Below are 22,764 nucleotides of genomic sequence, written 5' to 3'. Positions count from 1 at the left end.
AGTCCCTTCGCCGCTGTGGGAGGCGGGACGAACGTCAATTTGTTGTGACGCGTGCGCGCTCTCGAGGAACGGCGAGCAAGCCTGGGGGCGCGCTCGGCTGGGGACGCGCTCTGTAACCGCCTGCGTCCCCAAAAGACGGGCGATCCGCGGCTTGTTGTGGGGTAGACGCGGCCCTGGCCACCGTGGTGCCGCTAGCCTGCAGGCCGCATGGCCCGCGGCCGCTGCCCATCGCTGTCCATCGCTGCCCGCCTGCAGCCAGGTCTTCTACTGCCCGCCCGCGGCTGCCCGGGCGCGGCTGCCCGGGGTCTCTCCGACTGCTCCATGTGCGGCTCCGTGCTGGCCGGCCAGGTGCTGCGGCCTCGGCGGAGGCGTGCGGGAGGGCGGCAGGCTGCGGGCTGCGGCAGCCGCAGGCGGAGGACCAGGCTTTAGGGTTAGCAGCTCAGCGGGAAGCCCGCGCGGGCTTCCCTGGTCATGTTAGTATGAGAGGTGCCAAAATGTGGCGGGAACCCTGACGCGGGAGATTTGCAGATGGCCTCGTGCCTTCAAGTCAAGCATCGGAAGGAAACAAGATTGGTAGAGTGAAAGTTTTGAAAAGGGCAGTTCTAGAATGCTTTAATCACGGAGACGTTTGACAGTGAATCGGGGTTGCAAATAGGGCTTTTGTCCTTTATACAAAATCGTGGAGTTAGAGCAAGCTGTTGTCTCATTTAAAGACTGTACACTTATTTGCCCAAAGTACACCCTCCCCGCCCAGCGCCTGCTCCCCATCAAAAAGGGTCTTAGGAAGCCCTGACTCTGCACGCCTTTAATCCCAGCACTTGGGAGGCAGAGGCAGATGGGTCTCTTGAGTTCCAGGACAGCCTGGGCTACAAAGCGAATTCCAGGACAGCCAGGGCTGTAACTTGTTACACATAGAAACCCTGTCTCGGAAAAACCACCGTCCCCCCCCCCCCCCTCCCCAATTCCCCAAAGAAGCCCTGACAGGTCAAGAACTCACTATGTGTAGACAGGCTGGCCTCAAACTCTTCAGAAATGGGCCTGTAAACCGGGCAGTGGTGGCGCACACCTTTAGTCCCAGCACTCGGAGGCAGAGGCAGGCCGATCTTTGTGAGTTCGAGGTCATCCTGGTTTCAGGACAGCCAAGCCTACACAGAAAAACCCTATCTTGAAAAAGCAAAACAACACAAGTTTTAACGACGGTATAGATGTTGTTAATTATGCCAATGTTGCTTCCTCCTGTGGGGTTGTAGAGGACCTTTTAGCCTAACTTCCTGCCCTCAAGTACTGTACAGGAGCTGACGGTGACAGCATTAGTCCACACTGTCATAGCTAATATGTTCCCAACCCCTCACTGTCATGACTAAGGTGCTTTCCATGCCAAGGGCTAGATTTGCTTTTATAAAACCACAGTACTATTTTTATATCAGTACAGATTTATAAAAAATACAGTGTCAATATCCAGTGGGATCAGGTTTCTTCAACTACCCCATATGTGCTTGTAATACCTTGTTTGAACCAAAATTCTGCAGAGAACTGTCTGCTGCATATGATTGCTAGGCATTTAAATCCTCTAACCAACCGTTTCTTACCTCCCTTTTCTCTTTACCTTTTAAAATTTAGCTGGTTGTGTGTATTTTTGAATACGTGCCTCTACTTCCTCTATGGCCTCCCCTCCACTGGCTAAGCCTTGAATTACACTGTCCTGTGTGGTAGTCATTGGATGGCCATGCTATTGTAAATGAAATAGAAGTTTGGTTCCCCGGTTGGATTAGCCACATTTGAAACACCCAGCAGCCACAGGTTGCCTAGTGGCCAGTGCTTGAGTAATGCAGGCAATAGAGAGAGGTCCAGGAAAGGCGCAAAGCTGCACAGAGACCCTGCACAAACAAAGCAAGCAAGCGTTTCTATAATTACAGAAAGCTCTGTGAAATGCAATGATCAGAAGTGTTAGATTCAACATTTTCGTTCGTTCGTTTGTTTGTTTGTTTGTTTTGTTTTGTTCTTTTGATGGGAGGTGCCGGAAAGATGCCATAGGTGTAGGTTTTATATTCTGAAAATTATCTGTTGTGTTCGTTATCAGGGAGACATGTAATGTCTGAGTCATCTCATTTGGGATGTTACAGTTGAGGTGTGTAGTGGTTCCTGCTCTGTCAGCTCACTTGACCACCATGAAATTGCTCAAGGGTCTTTTAGTTACTAGGGAGATCTTTTCCTGGCTGACAGTGCCTGGGTCTCTTACTGCATGACAGCCACAGCATGGTGCTTTCTGGTTTTGTCATGTCTGAAGTGCTTGCTTAGCTGACACTCTTACAAAGAACTTGCCTTCCACCACTGACTACCCGAAATACAGTTGGTACAGGAATGGCAAGAAAAATGCTTAACTCTGTTCCTTTCTTTCAGACTACAGCAATGAATTGGTGGCCTAGCAACCTTCAAAGGTAACCTGAAGGCTTTAGCTTTAAAACCAATAGATAGACTTTAATATGTTTAAGTCTGTGGCTTAGCAACATATAGACTTTAATATGTTTAAATCTGTGGCCTAGCAACCTCCATAGATAACCTGAGGGCATTACCTTTAAAAACCAACCAAGAGACTTTAATGTGTTTAAACTGCAATTTTTTGATACACCAAATTGTTTTGTTCTTAGCCCACTGGAACCCTTCGAGACCCATAGTTTTGTTTTGTTTTTTTGTTTGTTTGTTTGTTTGTTTTTTGGTTTTTTGAGACAGGGTTTCTCTGTGTAGCTTTGTGCCTTTCCTGGAACTCGCTTTGGAGACCAGGCTGGCCTCGAACCCACAGAGATCTGCCTGGCTCTGCCTCCCGAGTGCTGGGATTAAATGAGTGCGCCACCACCGCCTGCCTAAGACGCATAGTTTTGATAGCTTCCTGTTAGTTTTGCGCCACCACTGCTCGGCTGTTCTGTTTTTTTCAAGACAGGGTTTCTCTGTGTATCCTTGGCTATCCTTGGAATTCAATCTGTAAACCAGGCTGGCTTTGATCATAGAAATCCTCCTGCCTCTGTTGTGGCATTTTTTCATTTAAAAGTTTAAGTAGTCATATTTCTTAGTCTTTGTAATTTTTCTTTCTGATTTTAGTCACAGTTTGGACAGCCTTTTAAAACTTTCATCGTTATTTTGAAAAATTTCAAATTTCTCTAGTTTACAACCCCCCAACTTTTAAAGGGTGTTGTTTTTTTTTTGTTTTTGTTTTTTTTTTTTTTTTTAAAAACAAGGAACAGTGTTGATTGTTCTTTGGAAGCGCTCCAGCTTATTAGTGTAGTGACTCTGTCACAGCCATAGAACCTTGTAATGATAGGAATCCCAAGGCAGGCAGAGTGACTGTGCACCCTCTCCTTTAAGGTGGCTTAAAATTAGGCATGCTCCTTCTCTTGAGTGTCACACATTTACACGTTTACTCATAGTTTTTCCTTTTTGTGTTCCATTTTATAGTGTGATCTTTGGTCGTTGGATATTTCCCCTTAAAAAACTAGAGGCCTATGGTGCCTTCTGTCCCTTAAGCCCCAATATGCTAATGAACTTAAAAGATTTGGCATAATCAGGCCTCCTATTTTTGTTCTTTCTCCCCCAACACTTAAAGCGTGTGTTTCCTGCTCCCTGGACTCGATAAAAACCTGCATCCCCTTTAATCATTCAGGTCCAGATTTGAGTGACTGAAAATGGCCTTTGAAAGGACACTAGCCCATATGTGGCTCTGGCAGGCCTTGCCCTACTCTCTCATTCTCTCTGCCTTGCTAAAAACCATTAGATTACATTCCTAAAGACAGCAAGGTCTATTCCCTCTTTTGGCCACTTCCTCCTCTTGAGACTGACTACTAATGTCCAGCTGTCAAAGTATTGAAGTCTAACAATCAAAAGCCCCCTATGGCTCACCTAATTAACATGCCCAATTAAAATTAAACACCACATTCTAACACAGGGTTTCCCCTTTTACCTTTATAAACCACCATTTGCCTATGGGCCATGTCTGTCTCCTCTCTATCCAGAGGCAGTACTTTGTCCTCTGGGACAAATATTCCTCCCCCTCTCCTTTGTTCCCTTCTCCCTTATCCTCTGTCTCCTGTCTGTTTCTTATTCCCTACCCTTTGTCCCTTTGGGGCAAATTAATCTCCTTTGTGCTGAGAACTTGGTCTTGTTGGGTCCTGAGCCCATACTTCTCCTTTCAGCCTTTGGCCCAAAGGCTGTTGAGAATACCGAGTTCTGCCTGTTGTTGGCTGGCTGTGCAGCCCATGCTAGTGTTTGACGTTAGTGGTGAGGGGTGGCAGACCATCAGACAGTTTCTATGAAATCTGTATTGACTATTAGGAACACAGACTACTCTGCTACACAGTCTTGTGTCACATAGCACCATCAAAGAGGAAACAAGTAACTTGTGTGAAGTGAAGGAAGGCCATGTTAGTTAGGGACAGAATCATGTGGCTGGGAGAAACTGAAGACAGCCAAATGTCCACAGGAAATCTGAATCCTCCATGTTTATCTGATCCTGGATTATGGAAACTGGTTCAGAGGGTGTTGCTGAAGAATCACACCTCACATTCGCAGGCTTTTTTCCAGGGTGTGTTGCTGGTCTTCTGGGCCTGTTCTAAACTGGAATTTCTTTGTCTCAGCCCTAGGATTCAATTTGAGCGGGTGGCTCTCCTTAATCGGAACAGCTTTATCACAGTGCTTCTGCCACCTAGTGGCCAATAGGCCTTATGCTTCAGTTTTATTCTGTTTCCCACTGAGAAAATCCTGTTAAGCCTAAGAAGGCAGATCAATATAAAAGATGGCACATTGCTTGGACCAGAGAGTCACACTGCCTGGATTTGAACTTCAGGAATATAATCTGTAGCTTTACATAGTCAAATCATCTCACCCTCTAAGCGTGTTTCTCAAAGTGAGAGCACCTGTCTTTTTTTTTTTTTTTTTTTTCTCTTTATGTTTTATGTGCATTGCTGTTTGGTCATGGGTGTTGGGTCCCCTGGAACTGGAGTTACAGACAGTTGTGAGCTGCCATGTGGGTGCTAGGAATTGAACCCAGGTCCCTTGGAAGAGCAGTCAGTGCTCTTAACCCCTGAGTCATCTCTCCAGCCCCAGTAGGAATAATTTTGAGAAATAATTATAAAGATGAAATTAAGACTTTGGTAGTTACTGTTCATACCTTCATTTTACAGATGAAAAAACCAAAGTCTGACAACACCTAGCTGGTCAGTTGCAGAGCAGAACTGCTTTATGGACCTCTGTTTAGGGTTTAGTGAACTCTACTGCCTCCCAGTTCTGGGGCAGAGCAAAGGCAGGCCTGTGTGGTGTTGTAATTTGACTGTCACTGTGGTTTGGAAGAAAGTGGAGTTGAATGTAGGGTCCTTTCCTTTAGGGTTTTCCTTTGGGTCATGGTGAAATATATCAGAACACTCGCTAGAGGCAGGAGCCCTCTGCCACATTGTGCATGAAAAGCCCGCAGTCCTTGTTAGGACGTATAGAACTAGGTGCGGATACAGCACACAGCCGTGCTTCTCCAGTCTTCTCATCTCATCTCTGTCTCGGGAGTCTTCTGTGTGTCTCTGTCCTACATTCATTGCCAGGGGACGGCGAACATTTTTGTTTCTTTTTCAGTCCCACACTGGGGTATTCCTTGGGAAGGAGCATGCCTTTTATTATTATCTAGAGAGCAGTTTGTACAACACTGAATTTGTTGAATAAAGTAATCTACTTCTCAGAGAAATACAATTTTGGGTAAAGCATTAGGACAGAGGCACTGAATCTTTACACCTTAGCCTTTGGCTAATTCAGGGTTGAAACTTTGAAAGCTTAAGGAAAGCGGACAGTTTTCTTTCTTAAAATTTATTTTCTGTGTATAAGCTTTTTGCTTGCATGTTTATCTGTGCACCACACACATGCTTGGTGATCCCCTGAAACTAAAGTTATGGATAGTTAGGAGTCACCATGTGGGTGCTGGGAATCAAACCTGGGTCCTCTGCAAGAACTACAAGTGCTCTTGACCAGGAAGCTTTCTCTCCTGCCCCATAGGATGCTTTCTAAGGAAGGAAAGGTGGTTTGCCAAGCAACGCTTTGAGGATTTATGAAGAAGAGAAACTTGCCACACAACTCACGACGCTTCTGAATTTAAGGGTCTTTCTTTTCCTTTGTGTGAATTTGTCTTTTCTGTCTCCTCCCTTTGTCCTTCTTGGCAGTCCTTCGGCTGTAACGGTTTGCACGATGGGGGAAGGGGAGATGAGGTCAGCCCAAGGCATGCAGCACTGCCACGTTGAAATACTGGTCTCAGCTCTCCGCTGTAAAGATGAGTCACATTGGGTTTCTGTCCTCAAGAGGCCAGTGGTCTAGAAAGGAGGAGGAGAGTGCAAAACCTTTATTTTCAAATCCTATGTAATTTGGGGTGAAGAATGGGGGGATGTGTCAAAGACAAGGAATTGCGAAGTGCTGTTGACCTTGTACTTATGTTTCAGGGGACAGAGGATGATGCAGTTAGTTTTCTGTTTTAGAGTCAGTGGGGTCTGTGGCTGACTTGGGAGCTTAATTTTTTTTAAAAGACTTCCTCATTTTGTTTTATGAGTATGGGTGTTTTGCCTGCATGTATATTCATCATGTGCATGCCTGGTGCCTGCGGAGGCCAGAAGAGGGTGTTGGAGTCCCTGGAAGTGGAACTACAGCTGTGAGTAGCCATGTAGGTTTTGAGAACTGAACCCAAGTCTTCTGCAAGAGTGGCAAGTGCTCTTGACTACTGGTCTGTCTCTCCAACTTCTGACCAGGGAGTTTGACCTCATTATAATGGCTCTAGTTTTGAAAAGCGAGAAACATATGCTTAAAAACAAACAAACAAAACCCCTTATGCTGTGTGAGTGAAAACCTGTTTTCCTTCAGTGTCCCAGTTGACTTCTCTCACTCTGTCAAGAGGTTTGTGTAAATGTCCCTTTCTGCCCTTACATTCTTCAAGAAGGAGGCTCAGAGGGGCTAGAGGACCGGCTCAGTAGTTAAGAGTATGCACTGTTCTGAAGACGACCAGAGTTTGGATCCTAGCCCCCAGATCTGCTGGCTCCAATGCCTCTGGCTTTTGTGGGCACTTGAACACATGTGTACACACCCATGCATAAACACATGTAGTTAAAAAATAAATCTTACAACAAAAACAACAAAAGAGAGAAACACCAACCAGGCGTGGTGGTGCTACTCAGGTGGTAGAAGCAGGTGGACCCTCTGAGTTCAAGGCCAGTCTGGACTACATAGTACAGCTGGTTCCAGGCCAGCCAGGACTACATAATGAGACCCTGTCTGAAAAATAAAGTTAAATTCCACAATAAATAAAAAGGCCTAGAATAATGAGATGTTTCATTGATTTTGCAGGGTATTGTCATAAGCAATTAGAGTTTTGTTTTCTTTTAGAATGTGTTTGATACTAGCATTTCTTAAATGATATTCCTTCCTTGTACAGCCATCTTATGCTGCTCTGTGTTTTCTCACTGCGACTCTTAGCTTTCACTCACATTAGGTTGAAATGTTGGGGTTCAGAACAGTGACTTTTCTCTCTCTTCACCTCTCCTTTTCTTTTTTTCTCCCCCCAGTTGCCAAAACAAAGGGGATCTGGCGATGGAGGCTTTGTTGGAAGGGATACAAAATCGGGGGCATAGTGGGTAAGTTTGCCTTTGACTGTGAGCTGCTCCGTGCAGTTTCAAAGCTCATCTGGTTCTGCTGAGCAGATACCAACCTGAGCCACCGCACACTTGTGGACAGCATCCTTCCCCACATCATTTGGCTTAGCAGTACCAGGGTGTACTCTTGCTTCTATCCTAGCCTGAGTTTTCTCCTGCAGCTCAGAAGGCACCAGTAGTTGAGAGCAGTGATGTAGGCTGCAGTGTGTTCCCAGTAACAGAAGAAATAGTTGCAATAGATCTTGCTCAAGGATGAATTTCTTGAAATAGCTTTTTTTTTTTTTTTTTTTTTTTTTTAAATAGTATCTTTTTCCTGCAAAATAGCCCATTTGCTGCCAAGGCCATTCATTTTGGCTGAAAGAGATATGACCTAGGCTTGCCTGATTTCTCTAAAAGCATCCCTAAAATATTCCACAAGACTTGGTTAGTAGTAGCGGAAGTCTCACTTGGAGAGCCAGATGTAAAACATCCATCTGTGTTTCACCAAGTGTCTTTAGCTTTAGGTTACTCCTTAGAGCAGAGCAAAATATTCCATGGAGTAAGCAGCCATACATAGGCTATCACGGCATGAAGAGCAAAGGCGCAGACGTCCTGCTCTTTGCCTCCGTAGAGTTCCGGTTCTTCAGCTAGCCCCAGTCTGTGATATTTTATCTGTGAAAGATGAGAAGGCACTCAGGCATAGTAATGTTTGGTCTGTCGGTGTTTGTAGGGGATTTTTAACATCCTGTGAAGCAGAACTGCAAGAGCTCATGAAACAGATCGATATAATGGTGGCTCATAAGAAATCTGAGTGGGAGGGGCAGACGCACGCCCTGGAGACTTGTTTGGACATCCGTGACCGAGAGCTGAAGACTCTGAGGAGTCAGCTGGACATGAAGCACAAAGAGGTAAATGGCTGCTCCCCCTTCCTGCCACTGTCACCTCTGGTTTTTAAATTATGCAGGGTTCGAGCCCTGATCAGGCCTGACTGTGATACAGCTGGAGCAACCCCATGCCCCAGTACCCTTGACTCACTCTTGATATTTGGGTCTTTTGTACTAAACATGTTTCTTAAGTGTTTGTTAAAAGAAAGCATTTGTTTACCACATTAGTTTCTTTTTCTTTTTGGTGTTTATTATAATATTTATTCTTTCCTTTAGGAGAAAATATTATGAAAGTGTAATGATAATAATATTTATTTCAGGGACCATTTTACTTTGGACACTATATATAATACACACCTTATGTAAGAGAATGTCAGAGGAGACTGGGGATATGGCTTTGTTAAGTGTTTACTGTGTAAGCCTAAGGCTCTGAGTTGGCATCCCCAGAGCTCATGTAATGAAGTTGAGTGGCGGTTACCTCTGTAACCTAGCACACAAAGAAAGTGGAAGAAGGGTTACAGAGTGTCTGCATAACTTTCATCATATTACATGTCTGTATTAACATCACCGAGTTTAATAGGGGTTGGTTTTGTCTTCATTTGTAAGGTTAGGTAAAAAACAAAGTTGAGGACTGGGGGTATAGTTTAGCCGTAGAGTGCTTACTTAGTATGCTTGAAGCCTTAGGTTCAGTTCCCAGCATTACCCCCCAAGCCCCCCAAAATACAAAACCAAACCAAGAATTGAGTCCTCTTTTGTTAGAATCAAACACATCTAGGCTGGGGAAGCAGCTCAGTGTTGGAGTGTGCTTAGCATGTGCAAGTCCTGGCCAGGATCTCCAGCACTGTGAGCTAAGTTAAGAAAGCCCATTTCAGACGGACCTTTGTTTAAAAACTCAGGGAGAACTACCAGACAGTGGTGGTGCACACCTCTAATTCCAGCACTTGGAGGCAGAGACAGGCAGATCTCTGGGAGTTCAAGGCCATCCTGGTTTACAGAATTCGAGGCCAGCCAGGACTATACAGAGAAATTCTGTCTTGAAAAACCAAAACCAAAAGCAAAAGACAACTAAGGGAGCAGACGGAAAACAAAATACATTTGCAGTCCTATTACCCACTAATATTGGAAGTGTTGGGGGAAGTTTAAGAATATTTCCTGATTTATTGCTCCTAACTTAGCTGGTACAATGGAGGAAGGACACTGAATACTGGAAGGGAAGCAGGAGCATTGCAGGTGGAAGCCTTGTCTCCAAGTTCTATACGAATTAGTCTGGGAAGGACAAGAGCTGTAGGTAGATGCTAACCCCAAACCTCATGCTCATTCGGCCAGACTTGCCTACGTGGGATTTGCCTTGGCTGCTGTGCCCTGTATACTGCCAAGACTGGCAACATGAAATTGTGACTTTGGATACTGTATACAAGTATGACATTTTCAAAGAATTAAAAAATATCTCCTAGTGGTTGGCCATTTGCACTTACAGTCAATATCACTTAAGTAATACCAGGTCTATCAAATTTAGAGTTCTTCAAATTGTATTTGCCAATCTAGAGTTTATTCTAAAGCTTAGGTAGATTGTTTTTAAGAACACAGTTTACACATAGATAGGGAAGGTGATGAGAAAACACAACAAATGACAGCCACACTGGATTAACAAAAGTAACAACAACCCTCCTCCCCCAGCAGTTTGGTGGGACTGGAGAAATAGGTCAGTGGTTAAGAGCACTGGCTGCTCTTTCAGAGGACCCAGGTTCAATTCCTAGCACTCATATGGTGGCTAACAGCTGTCTGTAATTCCAGTCCCAGGAGATCTGACACCTTCTTCAGGCATTCATGGGCTAGTGTGGGCATGCATGTGGTGCACAGATATATGCAGGTAAAACACCCGTACACATATAAGAATAAACAGACAAACAAATGAAACAATTTGAGTAGACCCATGCTCCTTTCCTGGGAACTACTGTGGCTTCTTCACTTCTCCTGGGTCAAGACGGAGCAGTTATGCTCAGTCAATGAAGTGACAGTGGTTTCTTGGTTCAGAAAACCACAGTGTATGTTGATTTCTAAGTTGTTTATTTTGTTAAAATCTACCAAAGAAACTCACATTTGTGATTGTGAGACTGTATCTCTACTGTGAGGCTGTTTGAACTTAATCTTCTGCCTTAGTCTCCATACCACGGGCATTATTACTGTTACATAATTGCTTCAAAGAGAAAGTAAGGATTTTAAGATCTCGAGTTTGGCATAGGAGATCTAGGAAATCTAGACTTGCAGATGTCTAGTTGATTTGCTGTTTCCTTGATTGAGTTTCTAGACGTTATGTACTTCTGTCAAATATCAATAATGGGACTCTAGTCCATAGAGTCTGTGAAATCTTGTTTCATGAACACACTTACTTCTAGGGCTAGGGTAATGATTTGGTGTCCAAGCACGAAGACCAGAGTAAAGATCCCCTGAACCCACTTAAATCCCAGGTGGGCATGGTGGCCCTTCTAGCTCTTGGAAGGCAGAGATGGGGTCATTGGAGCAAGCTGGCTAGCTAGACTAAGCTGTATGGCAAACTCTGGTTCAACCGAGAGATCCTTCTTCACTGGTAAAGTAGAGGGCAGTTGGGGAAGACTCCTGATGTCAACCTTGGGGTTCCACATGGTGTGCTCTAGCAGGTTTTGTGTGTGCACCCACACATATGAGAACACACACACACACACACACACACACACACACACACACACACACAAATCCACTTATTTCTAATGTGTTGATAATCTCACATGTTGTAACAACTAGAAAATAGTTCTTTAAGTTTTTGTATTCTGTCTGAGAGGTATAGGCAGAAGTTGTGCTCCTCAAAGGACAGGAAAGCTTGTGGCAGAATATGAATCTGTGCACTGCATCTTTGGTGAGAATGTTTTATTGTGTGTGAATGTCATTTACACTAAGCTTGAGTTTCATGGATGGCTGATTTATACCCTGTGGTAGGCTCCTTATCTCATGCTGAGCTGCTGGGTTTGGCCAGCACCAGCTGCTTGCAGAGCATGCTTGGAGGAGAACCAGTGTTAAGAGTCACTTTGCTGGCTAATGTATTTCTCTTTGGAGAGTTGAGATAGGGTTGATTTTGATGGAGTTTCTGACACTGTTGTCTCTAACTCCCAGTGGGACAAGTTGACCTAGTGGAACAAGTGAGAATTTAGAGCCCTGTTTCTGTGTTTTTCCTTTTCTTTTCTTTTTCTGTTTTTTTTTTTTTTTTTTTTTAAAGACTTATTTATTATGTATACAATATGCCTGTAGGCCAGAAGAGGGCACCAGATCTCATTATTGATGGTTGTAAGCCACCATGTGTTTGCTGGGAATTGAACTTAGGACCTTTGGAAGAACAGCCAGTGCTCTTAACCTCTGAGCCATCTCTCCAGCCCATGTTTCTGTGTTTTTCAGCTGAATGTTTTTGGACAAGAAACTTCAGCCTGGCTCCATCAAGTACAAAGTGGGGACATGACCCCTATGCCAGTATTGCTGGGAATACTGAGACCACCTTGATAGAAATAAGTGATATTTAAAGTGACCACTGAGGGTTGGGGATAGCTCAGTGGTAAGGTGCTTGCTGACTTCTGCAAGCTTTCCACTGAGTTCCTCACATACACCATGGCATGCATATGCACACAATAAATGAAATAAATAACTTTAAAAAAGAACATCATTTAGATATTAATGAGAGATCTAGATAGTTGGCCAGAGCTCCAGGAAGAAAATCTAAGTGAATAGTGGTCAGATGTAGTAGCTTATCATACATTTAGTATTGTGTGTACAGTTAAGTCGGTTTGGAGATGAGTGGAATTTAATTACAGGTTTAGTCTCAGGATTACCAGGGAATTGGAAAGGTAATCAACTGACATTAGACTTGTTATGCCATTGATCCCCGTGTCAGTCTGAGAGAACCTTAAAGTATATATTAATTGAGAATGTCCTCCAGGTTCGTAGAAGGATGAGAAAGGAGTCAGTTCAAGAGGGCAAGCAGTAAGGAAAAAAGGTTCAGGACTTATTAAGTATACATAGCACATAAGACAGTAAACTTAAATCCAGGTAAGTCTATCAATTGTAAATACAGCCACTGACTCAATTAAAAGACCAAAATTAGCCAACGAGGTGAAAATAATGAACCACAATTTTTAATGATTGTAAAAGCACATGAAGGTTGAAAGTAAAAGGTGAAATAAAAATGCCTGCCACCCAGACACTCGAAGGGAAAGATGCTATAACTGTATTCCTCCTAGAAAAAGCGTGCTTGAAGCAGAAGGGAGGAGCAATGCTTCATCATGAGGGAGTAACAGTCTTAGGACATGCAATTATCACGACACTGTCTGCATTCTGTACCACGTTCCTTCCCTCCGATTTCATTCTTAGCCATTAAATATGGCTCTTTGTTATCAGCATTCTACTGCCCTTGCTCCTCTCAGGACCTCAGGAAACTGCTCACCCTAAATCTGGAACTGTGGGGTAGTTGACTTTTCTAGGACAAACCTCAGCAGGGTGAGGGTGAGAAAGGTCAGCAGCTTCCCATTGTTCACAGAGACAGTTCTGAAACACATCTGTCTGCTTCCTTAGTGGGTTCCCAGTAACAACTTGGGCTGCTTACTGTGGTCACCTGTCCAGGAATAGACCCTGTATGGCTCTTCCTTCCTGTCCTCTCACTGTGCTTTCCAAGGTCACTCCAGTTACCTATCTAGAAATCCACATCTCAGATTGTACTTTTAGGAAAACTCAAAATAGGACACAATAATACAGTAAGATAGTTTTAACCTTCCTTATATGTATGCAAAAGATACCGGGGCAGTCAGTAGGAAACAATGAAGCCACAGTCATGTTTGGGAGCTTTAACACATTTTTCTTAGTAACTGATGGAGGACATTCATAAAGATACAGATTTGAACAGCGTGATCAGCAAACTTGACCCAGTTTATAAGTATAGAACACAACACAAGAGAACTGCAGAGCGTGCATTTCTTTTCTAGTACAAACTGAATGATTACCAAAATTGACTCTGTATTGGGCTATGAAGTAAATTTTGCCATAAACAAAGGCTTGAAATCATAGATTAGTTCTCTTACATAGCAGAGACAAGTTAGAAAATGATAACCCTTAAAAATCTGGGTATTTGGAAATTAAGAAGTAAAGTTCTGAATGACTGGGAGAAGTCATACTAGAAATAAAAATAGTTTGAATTTCAAAATAGAACTGTAATCAGTTTTGCAGGATGCAGATAGTGTTGGAGAGGACAATTTATTGCCATAAGAGTATGTCAGAAGAAGATAGGTGGTGATTTATTTAAGGGATTAGGAAGAGAGCTTGTTAAATCCAAAGAATTTAGAGGAAATAAATTTTAAAAATATACACCAAAATTTAAAGGTAAGAATTTGGAAATATTGTGCCACAAAAAGACTGAAAAGAACATGGATGTAACTTGGGCTAGCGAGATGGCTTAGCAGGTAAGGATGTTGCTGCCAAGCCTAAAGACCTGAGTTCAATCCCAGGACCCACAGAGTGGAGGGAGAGGACCAACTCCCACAGTTTATCCTCTGACTTCTACTCGGGGACTCTAATAATCCAACTGTAAGTAGTTAATAACAGCCTTGAAGTGTACAAAGCAAACACAAGAAATTATATTCATGGAAACTGTAGAAGTCTTAACACAGCTCTCTGGCTACTAATAGAACAAGTACATGGAAAGGCAGTTAAGGTAGAGAGTTGATTAAAATCAGCTTGATCTAATTAATCTTAAATATGTTCTTTTTAAGTGACTGATGTATTTTATTGCTGTCAAGCAGCTGCACAGATTAAATTATGTATTTTTGTAACACAGTAGTTTTAAGCTAAAACTCAACACAATAAAAGACAACTTTTCAAGTACTTGGAAATTAAGTAATATACTTCTAAAAGACCTTTAAAGTACTTGGAAAAAACAGTACACTTGTAAAGGGCCATTATTTTTAGATTTGTTTATTTTATTTATGAATATGAATGTTATCCCTGCATATATCTGTGTTCACCATGTGTGTGCCTGGTACCCATGGAGCTCAGAGGAGGGCATTGGATCCCCTGGGACTGGAATTGCAGACGATTATGAATCACTGAGTGGATGCTGGGAACTGAACCCCAGTCCTCTGTAAGAGCAGCCAGTGCTCTTAATTGCTGCGCTAGCTCTTCAGCCCCCAATACCTTTAAGTCATGAAGAAATCACAGTGAAAATTAGAGTATGCTTTGATAATGAATGATAATGAACTTCCTATGGGTCACATTTGTGGTTAGGTGAATGGACAGTGGCAGAGTGTGTGCTTATACACGCAAAGGCCTGGGTTCAGTGGCCTATGGATCAATATTTGTGGGATTGGATTAATGGTATAGTCACAGAGTGTGTACTTTTTTTGTATGTTTGTTTGTTTGTTTGGTTTTCCGAGATAGGGTTTCTCTGTATATCTTTGGAGCCTGTCCTGGAACTCACTCTGTAGACCAGGCTGGCCTTGAACTCACAGAGACCCACCTACCTCTGCTTCTCAAGTGCTGGGATTAAAGATGTGTACCACCACTGCTGGCTCAGAATGTGTACTTATATATGCAGAGGCCCTAAGATCAATCCCCAGCACAGAACCAAAATAAACAGAAAAACAACACAGGATGCATCTCACATGGTGCCTAAAGAGCATTTTATCTATCTATGTCTCCAGATATGTTACTATAGGAAGGCTGAAAATCAGTCATTTAAATATCTGTTTTAAGAGATCAGAAAAAGTTGGGAAGATGATTCAGTAAGTGGGTAAATTGTTTGCCATACAAGCATGAGGACCTGAGTTTAATCCCCGGCACCATGTCTACTCTAGGTATGACTGCATACATCTGTAATCAGCACTGGAGGGACAGAGACAGGAGGGTCCCTAGGGCTTGCTGACCAGCCAGTCTAGCTGGACAGATGAGCTCTAAGTTCAATGAAAGACCCTGCCTCAAAAAATAAGGTGGAAAATTATTGAGGAAGACACCCAACATTTACCTCTGATCTCCATAGGCATGTTCATATATATATGCATGCACACCTACAGACACATGAACACACACACATACACACAACACACACACACACACACACACACACACACACACACACACACACACGAGACTACGTGTCTTCCTTTCTGTTTCCATGTACTGGTTAAATTCTAACTGGTTGTCAGGAAGATACTGCTGGATATTTACTTAGAGTTGAGGACTAGATATGAGATTGTTGTCACTGGGACCAAATCATTGAAGAATGGATTAGGATTCACTTCCTTACCCTGGGTGGTCAGAGGAATTATGAAATAAGTAGGAGCCACTATTGTCTTCCAGCCTGTCTCAAAGATTACTAACTTGTACTTCATATGCAGAGATTATTGTTCAAGTTTTATAGGTTTCTAAAAATGAAATATTTTTGGTTATCAAAAAATTTAAATTTTCTATCTGCTATTTTTATGAGGATTTATTATTTATTTTAACAAAGAGGGTTGGGGAGAATAAATCAGAGAGTGTGAGTTCTGAACTAACTTTAAATTGTAGAAGAACTGGTCATGTTTTTAGCTGTTAGGTAGATTATTGACTCAGCCATTTTTTTGCCTGCCTGGGAAGAAGGCTAACCATGTAGATACACTGAGAACGCTAGTTTGCAAGTAAGTACAAGGATTATTTTCTGTTTTTGTGTCTCAGGGATATCATTTCAATGCTAATATTGAACTGTATTACCTTTTCTGCTTTTAGGTTGGAATGTTGCATCAGCAGATAGAGGAACATGAAAAAACCAAGCAACAAATGGCCGTGGAGTACAAGCAGGAGTTGAAGAAGCTGCAGGAGGAAGTGAGGCTTTCGTTCTGTAATGGGACATGTGCTCGCTTTCTCTGTAACCCTCACTGTTGTGTTGAGAACTGCTTTCTGCTTCATATGGTGGGAAGTGCACAGCCTGTGTGATACTCCGTGGGAAGTAATCTATCTTTCTGACCTTGAATCTAGGCAAAGAATATGGTTGCGATTACCTAAACCAGCAGTTGGCTGAGCACCTAAGGGAAAAGAGCTCTATTTGTAGAATACTGAAATCTTGAGACCAGAAAACCTAATATTTTAATTTCTAAATTAATTCAGTTGCTGATTTTTAAACATTGGAAGAAACAAGGGGCTTAGAAATATTTTGGCATTAAGAAGCAAGTGCTGTGAGAAGGCTCACTGGGTAGAGGCACTTGTCACTGAGCCCGATGGCATGAATTCGATTCCTGAACCTACATGGTGGAAGGAGAGAACCAGCTCCTGCAAGCTGTCCTCTGACCTCCACTGGGTGGGCTGTAGTATACACACACCTCCCCTCCCCAACATGCCACCTCCCACAAATAAAGGAATGTTTTAAAACTTTTTTCTTTATTTTAAGCAAGAAAATTGGGAGGCAAGAGATAGCTCAGCAGTTAAGAGTGTACTGTTTTTGCAGAGGACCCCAGTTCAGCTAACAACCACCTATAACTCTGGCTTGAGGGATCTGATACCATCTTCTGATCTTCATGGGCATCTTGTACCTGCATGCACTTACATACCCATGTAGAGACAAACACACATAGTTAGAAATTAAAAATCTTTAAAATGAGGAGAATTGTATTATAGTATTCAATGTACTTTTTAACTTTGGGGAAAACTGCTTTCGTTGAAGTCAGTCTCCTGTTTACTGTGCATCCATGCCCTTAGGAGTATGTCTTGAGAACCACTGGCCTAGAGGGGAACAGTTACTGCTTCCTCTCTTATATGGAGTGGATCATGGGGTCTATGAATGCATGGCAATTGTAATAAAACTAACTTTTTTTTGTTTTCTTTTTTTTTGGCCTGGAAATGTCATTATTAGCATTTATTTCTCATACTTACACATACAAGCAGGGATGTACTTTGAGATAAGGTATCTCAGGCTGGCCTCAGATTCTTCATGTATTTGAAGATGACCTTGACCTTTGATTTTCCTGCCTCCACTTAATTGTGTGATCATTGCATTTACTACCACACTCTGTTCATGTGGTACTTGGGATTCAGCCCAGGGCCCAGTGCTTACTAGGTCAGCACTCCACCAACTGAGCTGTATATCCCAGCCCTACAATTTTGGGGTTTCTGTTTTGCTTTGCAGGTCTAACATGCTGCCAGTCTATTTTCAAGAAGGAAAATTTAGCACTGCTTTTGCTTTATAATCCCAGTTTTTCTGACCACCGCAATTTACTAATTCTTAAATTTTAAGTAATAAATAACTGTTTTTACAGTTAGGCAGACTGAAGAGAAGCTATGAAAAGCTGCAGAAAAAGCAACTAAAAGAATTTAAAGGAACTAAAAAAAGTCTGCGGGAGGATCGGTCTGAGATTGAAAGGTTAACTGGAAAAATAGAGGTATGTTCACAGCAATAGTCCCAGTTGCCACTGTCAGCTGATGCGTAGGAAAATGGTGTTTCCAGTGGAGCTGTTTCCTGAAGCCAGTTCCTGCCTTCTAGGGGAAGGCACTGCCACTGAGCTACTCAGTGGTGGGCGGGTGATCCACAGTACAGCCCATCAACACTTGCTCGCCTGTGGCAGATGGGGTTCTAAGCCATCAATAATTCTCAAGAGGGTAGTTCTACCCTACAGGGCACTTGGAAATGTATGGAGGTTTGTTTTATTTGTTGTTATTGTTAAAATGATGGAGCATGAAATTAGCATTTAGGGTACAGGGAGCAGGGGTAGCCAACATGCTTGGGACTGTATCCTGGAGAAGATCCTAGTATTCAGTACCTCTCATTCTGAGAACAGTGACCATAAGTTAGTAGCAGCATCCTGTGTCTCCATGCCTGAGTATGTGTTAGTGAATGTGGGGAATTCTTGGCTTTTTCTTGCAGAGAGTACTCTGCACATCAGGAGGTTTAGTTTCAGTTCCAATGTAGATAGAGCTGATGTTACAAAGGATTTGCCTCCCTCTGCTGAATTTGTATTTGCTCTATAACTCCATGATTACTGACAGGAGGCAGTGAGTTCCCTCTCTTCTGTTTGAGTTCTGCAGTGCATTGTAACAGTCACCTGGGGTGCTTTGGGACCTCAGAGAGTCTGATCTAGAAGTAGACATGGGATCTAGGAATCTGCACTTTACCCAACTTGAGAAACACTGTTCAGCAACTTTGTATGACTACTTAAAAATTTTCTGTCACACACAAATGCCAGTATACTTTACTCTCTGGATATGTAATTTTTATATTTAGTGTCCTTCTGTATTTTAATATTTTTATAGATTTAGAACTTAGAATCAGAGGACCATACAAATACTGCTTCCCCTCCAGCCTGCTTCACTGCCTCCTTTTCCTCCCAGCCCTTCACATCCTTATCCTCAACCTACACTACCAACCACGAGCACAGAGCTTCAGGAGTTATCCTCTGGTCCAGGTTACTTCACTGGCTCTGAGATTCCACTCCCAGCTCATTATTACCCTCTTTAACATTGCTCTCATCATAATCTTCGAGGTTTTCCTCCACAGACATAGTGTACCACACATGTCACACTCTGGTGTTTCTTAGCATCCTTTTTCTGTAGCTATTCTGATCATTTTATTCACTTAGTCCTATTGGCATTCCTCAGTTCTTGTCTTTATGAGATGCTTTCAATAATATAACCATTTCCATATGCATGGCAGGCCTGCCCTTCCTCTGGTGTCTTTTTCCATTTCCTCCTTTGGTGTTTTAAAGTTTTCATTGAAGAGATTACTTACTTCCTTGGTTGTATTATTCCACAGTATGTGTAGGTGTGTACATATGTGTATTTATTTATTTCTGCAGTATTTTTAAAGCTGTTGTGAATGAGATTACTCTTGAGTTCTTTGTCAGGGTGTCCATTATTGGTTATAGAAAAGCTACTGAGTTTTGTGTGGGGGCCTTATATCTTGCTCCTTTTCTGAAGGTGTTTATTAGTTCCTGAAGCTGTCTGGTGGTGGGATTAGAGTCCAGGATCATTGTGTCTAAAGAAAGGATCATTTGATTTCTTCCTTTATTTATATCCCTTTTCTTTCCTTTAGCTTTTTGCTCTAAGGCTCCAAAGACTGTTGAATAATGGTGGAGAAAGTCTATGTCTTTGTCTATCATTCCTCATTTTAGTGGCAGTGCTTTGAGCTTCTCCCCATTTAATATGTTGGCTATAGGCTTGCCATATGTGTCCTTTATTATATTGAGCTATAGTTCTTTACTGTTAGTTTTTTCAAGGCTTTTATAACAAAGGGCTATTGGGTTCTATCAAAAGTCTTTTCTCCATCAATTAAGAGGATCATGTGATTTCTGTCCTTGCATCTTTTAATATGATACATTATATTTGTGTGTGTTGACTCATCCTTATATCCTTGTAATGATGTATAATTGGTCATAGTGAATGATTTATCTTTTACTTCTAAGGCAATGTTTGTGTTTGCTAGTAAGGTGTTTCCTTGTGGGCAATAAAAATAGATGGATCCTTTTTTTTTTTTTTTTGGTTTTTGAGACAGGGTTTCTCTCTGTAATAGCCTTGGCTATCCTGGAACTCATTGTAGATCAGACTGGCTTGGAATTCACAGAGATCCACCTGCCTCTGCTTCCTGAGTGCTGAGATTAAAGGTGTGTGCGCCACCAACACCTATTTTTTAATCCAATCAACTAGTCTGTGGGGAGAGAGAGAGCGAGAGCAAGTGCGAGTGAGTTGTGCCCATACATGTGGAGTACATGTGGAGGCTAGAGGGAGAAATTGCCTGTCTTCCTCTGTCATTTTCCAGTTTGTTTTGAGACAAGGTCTCCCAGTAAACTGGAAGCTTGCCATCTTGGCTGGGGTGACTAGCTAAGCAAGCTCCTGGAATCCTGCTGTCTCCTCCTCCAAACACTGGAGTTACAGGTACACAGCCATGCTCAACCTTTTACATGGGTGCTGGGGATTTGAACTCAGGGACTCTTGCTTTCTCAGCAAGCAGTCTTACCTCCTGGGCCACCTCCCTAGCTCTAGTCCGTGTCTCGTGGTTGGCGAATTGAAAGCACTACTATTCAGAGATATTAATGAAAGGCGTTGTTCATGTCTGTCATTTTGTTGTTTCGGTACTTTCCTAATCCTCATGTTCCCTGGAGTTAGTTCTTCCCTGTCATATCATGGATGCTGAGCTTTCTCTTCAGTGTGTAGATTACTTCAGTATTACTACAATGAGGCCAAGAATTCCTTCAGTTTGTGTTTATCAAGGACAATTTTTCTTTCTCCTTCATTCAGTTCTAAAGAATAGTGTCTTAGTAACATTCTGTTGCTGTGGTAAAACACTATGACCAAACTTGGGGAGAAAAAGGTTTATTTCAGCTTACAGCTTATAGTCTGTCAACAGGGGAAGCTGCAGGAGAAACTGAAATGGAGACAGTGGAAGAATGCTGTCTTCTGGTTTGCCTCCTGGACTTGCTCAAGCGCCTTTCTCACACAGCCCAGACCCATCTGCCCAAGGATGGCAGCTCCTGCAAGTCACTAATCAAAAAAGTGCCCTGCAGACATGTCTACAGGCCAGTCTGATGGAGGCAACTCCTCAGTTGAGATTCCCTCTTCTCACATATGTCTAGTTGGTGTCAAATTAATAGAAATCAGCTAGCACAAATAGTTGCAGTGGTTCTAATAATCTGGGTTGGCAGTATTGTCTTTTACAGCTTGAATTACATTGTTCCCTGCTTTCTTGGCTTTTAGAGTTTTTGTTGAGAAATCCTTTATTCTGATGGTTTTACCTCTATGTATGTATTTGTACCTCTTTCTTGCAACTTTGGTATTCTTTGTTTTGTTTGTTTAGTGTCTTAACTATAATATGATGTAGAAAGGTTCTTCTCTGGTCTTGACATTCTAAATGTTTTTTGTGTCCTGATGGCTCTGTCCCTATATTTGGGAAATTTTAACCTATGATGGTAATGTATTTTCTGCACCTTTATCTAGAACTTCTCACTCTATGCCAATGAGTCACAGATTTGATCTTTGTTTATGTATGTGCTCACATGTGTATGAGCATGCATGCATGTGAGTGCATGTATGTGAGTGTGTGTGAGTGTGTGTGAGTGTGTTTGTGTGTGTGTGTGTAGGCTAGAAGTCAGTGTCCATTACTCTATACCTTTATTTTAGAGACAGAATCTTTCACTGAACCTGGCACTTCCTGATTCAGCAAGACTGGCTGACCTATAAGCCTAGGGAACCTTCTATTGATACCTCCTTAGCACTAGAATTTCAAACGTGGACTGCCATGCCCAGATTTTCTACTGAGTGCTGGCCTATATGCTTGCATGGCAAGCATGTTTACATACTGAGCCATCTATATTTAGTCTTGTAATGGTGTCCTGTGGATCTTGTACTTTCCCTTCATACTTGTAGTTGGAGAGCTTCTCTCCAGGTTCCACCAAGTCCCCGCGGTCCCACAACCCACGTATAAAATAATCATACAGACATTTATATTATTTAAACTGCTTGGCCATTAGCTCAGGCCTACCATTGTCTAGCTCTTACTCTTAAATTAACCCATTTCTGTTAGTCTATACTTTGCCACGTGGCTTGTGGCTTACCGGTGTCTTTACATGTTGCTTCTCATGGCAGCAGCTGGCAGTGTCTCCTCCCAGCCTTCCTGTTCCCAGCCTTCTCCTCTTCCTTGTCCCGCCTACCCCTATCCTTCCTGCCTGGCTATTGGCCAATCAGCATTTTATTTATACAGAGTGATATCCACAGCACTTTCTTATTATCTTTTTTTAAAGATTTAATTTAATTTTATTTTATGTGCATTGGTGTTTGTTTGCATTCATGTCTGTGTAAGGGTGTTACATTCTTGGAACTAGAGTTTCAGACAGTTGTGAGCTGCCATGTGGGTACCGGGAATTGAACCTGGGTCCTGTGGAAGAGGAGCCAATGTTGTTAACCACTGAGCCATTTCTCCAGCCCCAACTTTATTATCTTTGTTATTGTTCCAATGCACTAATTCATCTGCTTTGTTTTCAGGCCCCAAAACTCTGTCTTCAATTTAATTTATTAGAGAGACTTTCTACTGAGTTTTTATTTAATTCAATGAGATTTTCATTTACATTTTTTCAGTGTTTCTGTCTCTATTGAATTTCTCTTTCATATTCTGTATTGACTTTATTTCATTCAGGTGGTTGTTTGCTTTCTCCTTGAATTCCTTCAAAAGTTTATGTCCTGTTTGATTTCAATTAATATTCTTATTTACTCATTCATTT

At 42.4% G+C, this 22,764-nt stretch overlaps 1 protein-coding gene across 9 annotated transcripts in view; it reads left to right on the top strand.

The window, feature by feature from the left end:
• Cep63 (centrosomal protein 63) overlaps window positions 1-22,764 on the top strand; it is a 44,862-nt gene that overhangs the window by 293 nt on the left and 21,805 nt on the right. For 4 of the 9 annotated variants that reach the window (XM_036192773.1, XM_036192767.1, XM_036192775.1 and 1 more), the window contains exons 1-6: window positions 30-348; window positions 2,401-2,438; window positions 7,575-7,643; window positions 8,371-8,548; window positions 16,295-16,390; window positions 17,818-17,940. In XM_036192773.1, coding sequence (XP_036048666.1) covers window positions 208-348; window positions 2,401-2,438; window positions 7,575-7,643; window positions 8,371-8,548; window positions 16,295-16,390; window positions 17,818-17,940 — 645 coding nt within the window. In that variant the 5' untranslated portion in view covers window positions 30-207. Of the gene's footprint in view, window positions 1-29; window positions 349-378; window positions 431-2,400; window positions 2,439-6,598; window positions 6,680-7,574; window positions 7,644-8,370; window positions 8,549-16,294; window positions 16,391-17,817; window positions 17,941-22,764 lie in introns of those variants that run through there. The other 5 variants (XM_036192770.1, XM_036192769.1, XM_036192768.1 and 2 more) reach the window with 5 other exon arrangements.

Source organism: Onychomys torridus, chromosome 7 (genome assembly GCF_903995425.1).
Source record: "Onychomys torridus chromosome 7, mOncTor1.1, whole genome shotgun sequence".
Taxonomy (NCBI): domain Eukaryota; kingdom Metazoa; phylum Chordata; class Mammalia; order Rodentia; family Cricetidae; genus Onychomys; species Onychomys torridus.
This window is presented reverse-complemented; position numbering and strand designations above follow the sequence as displayed.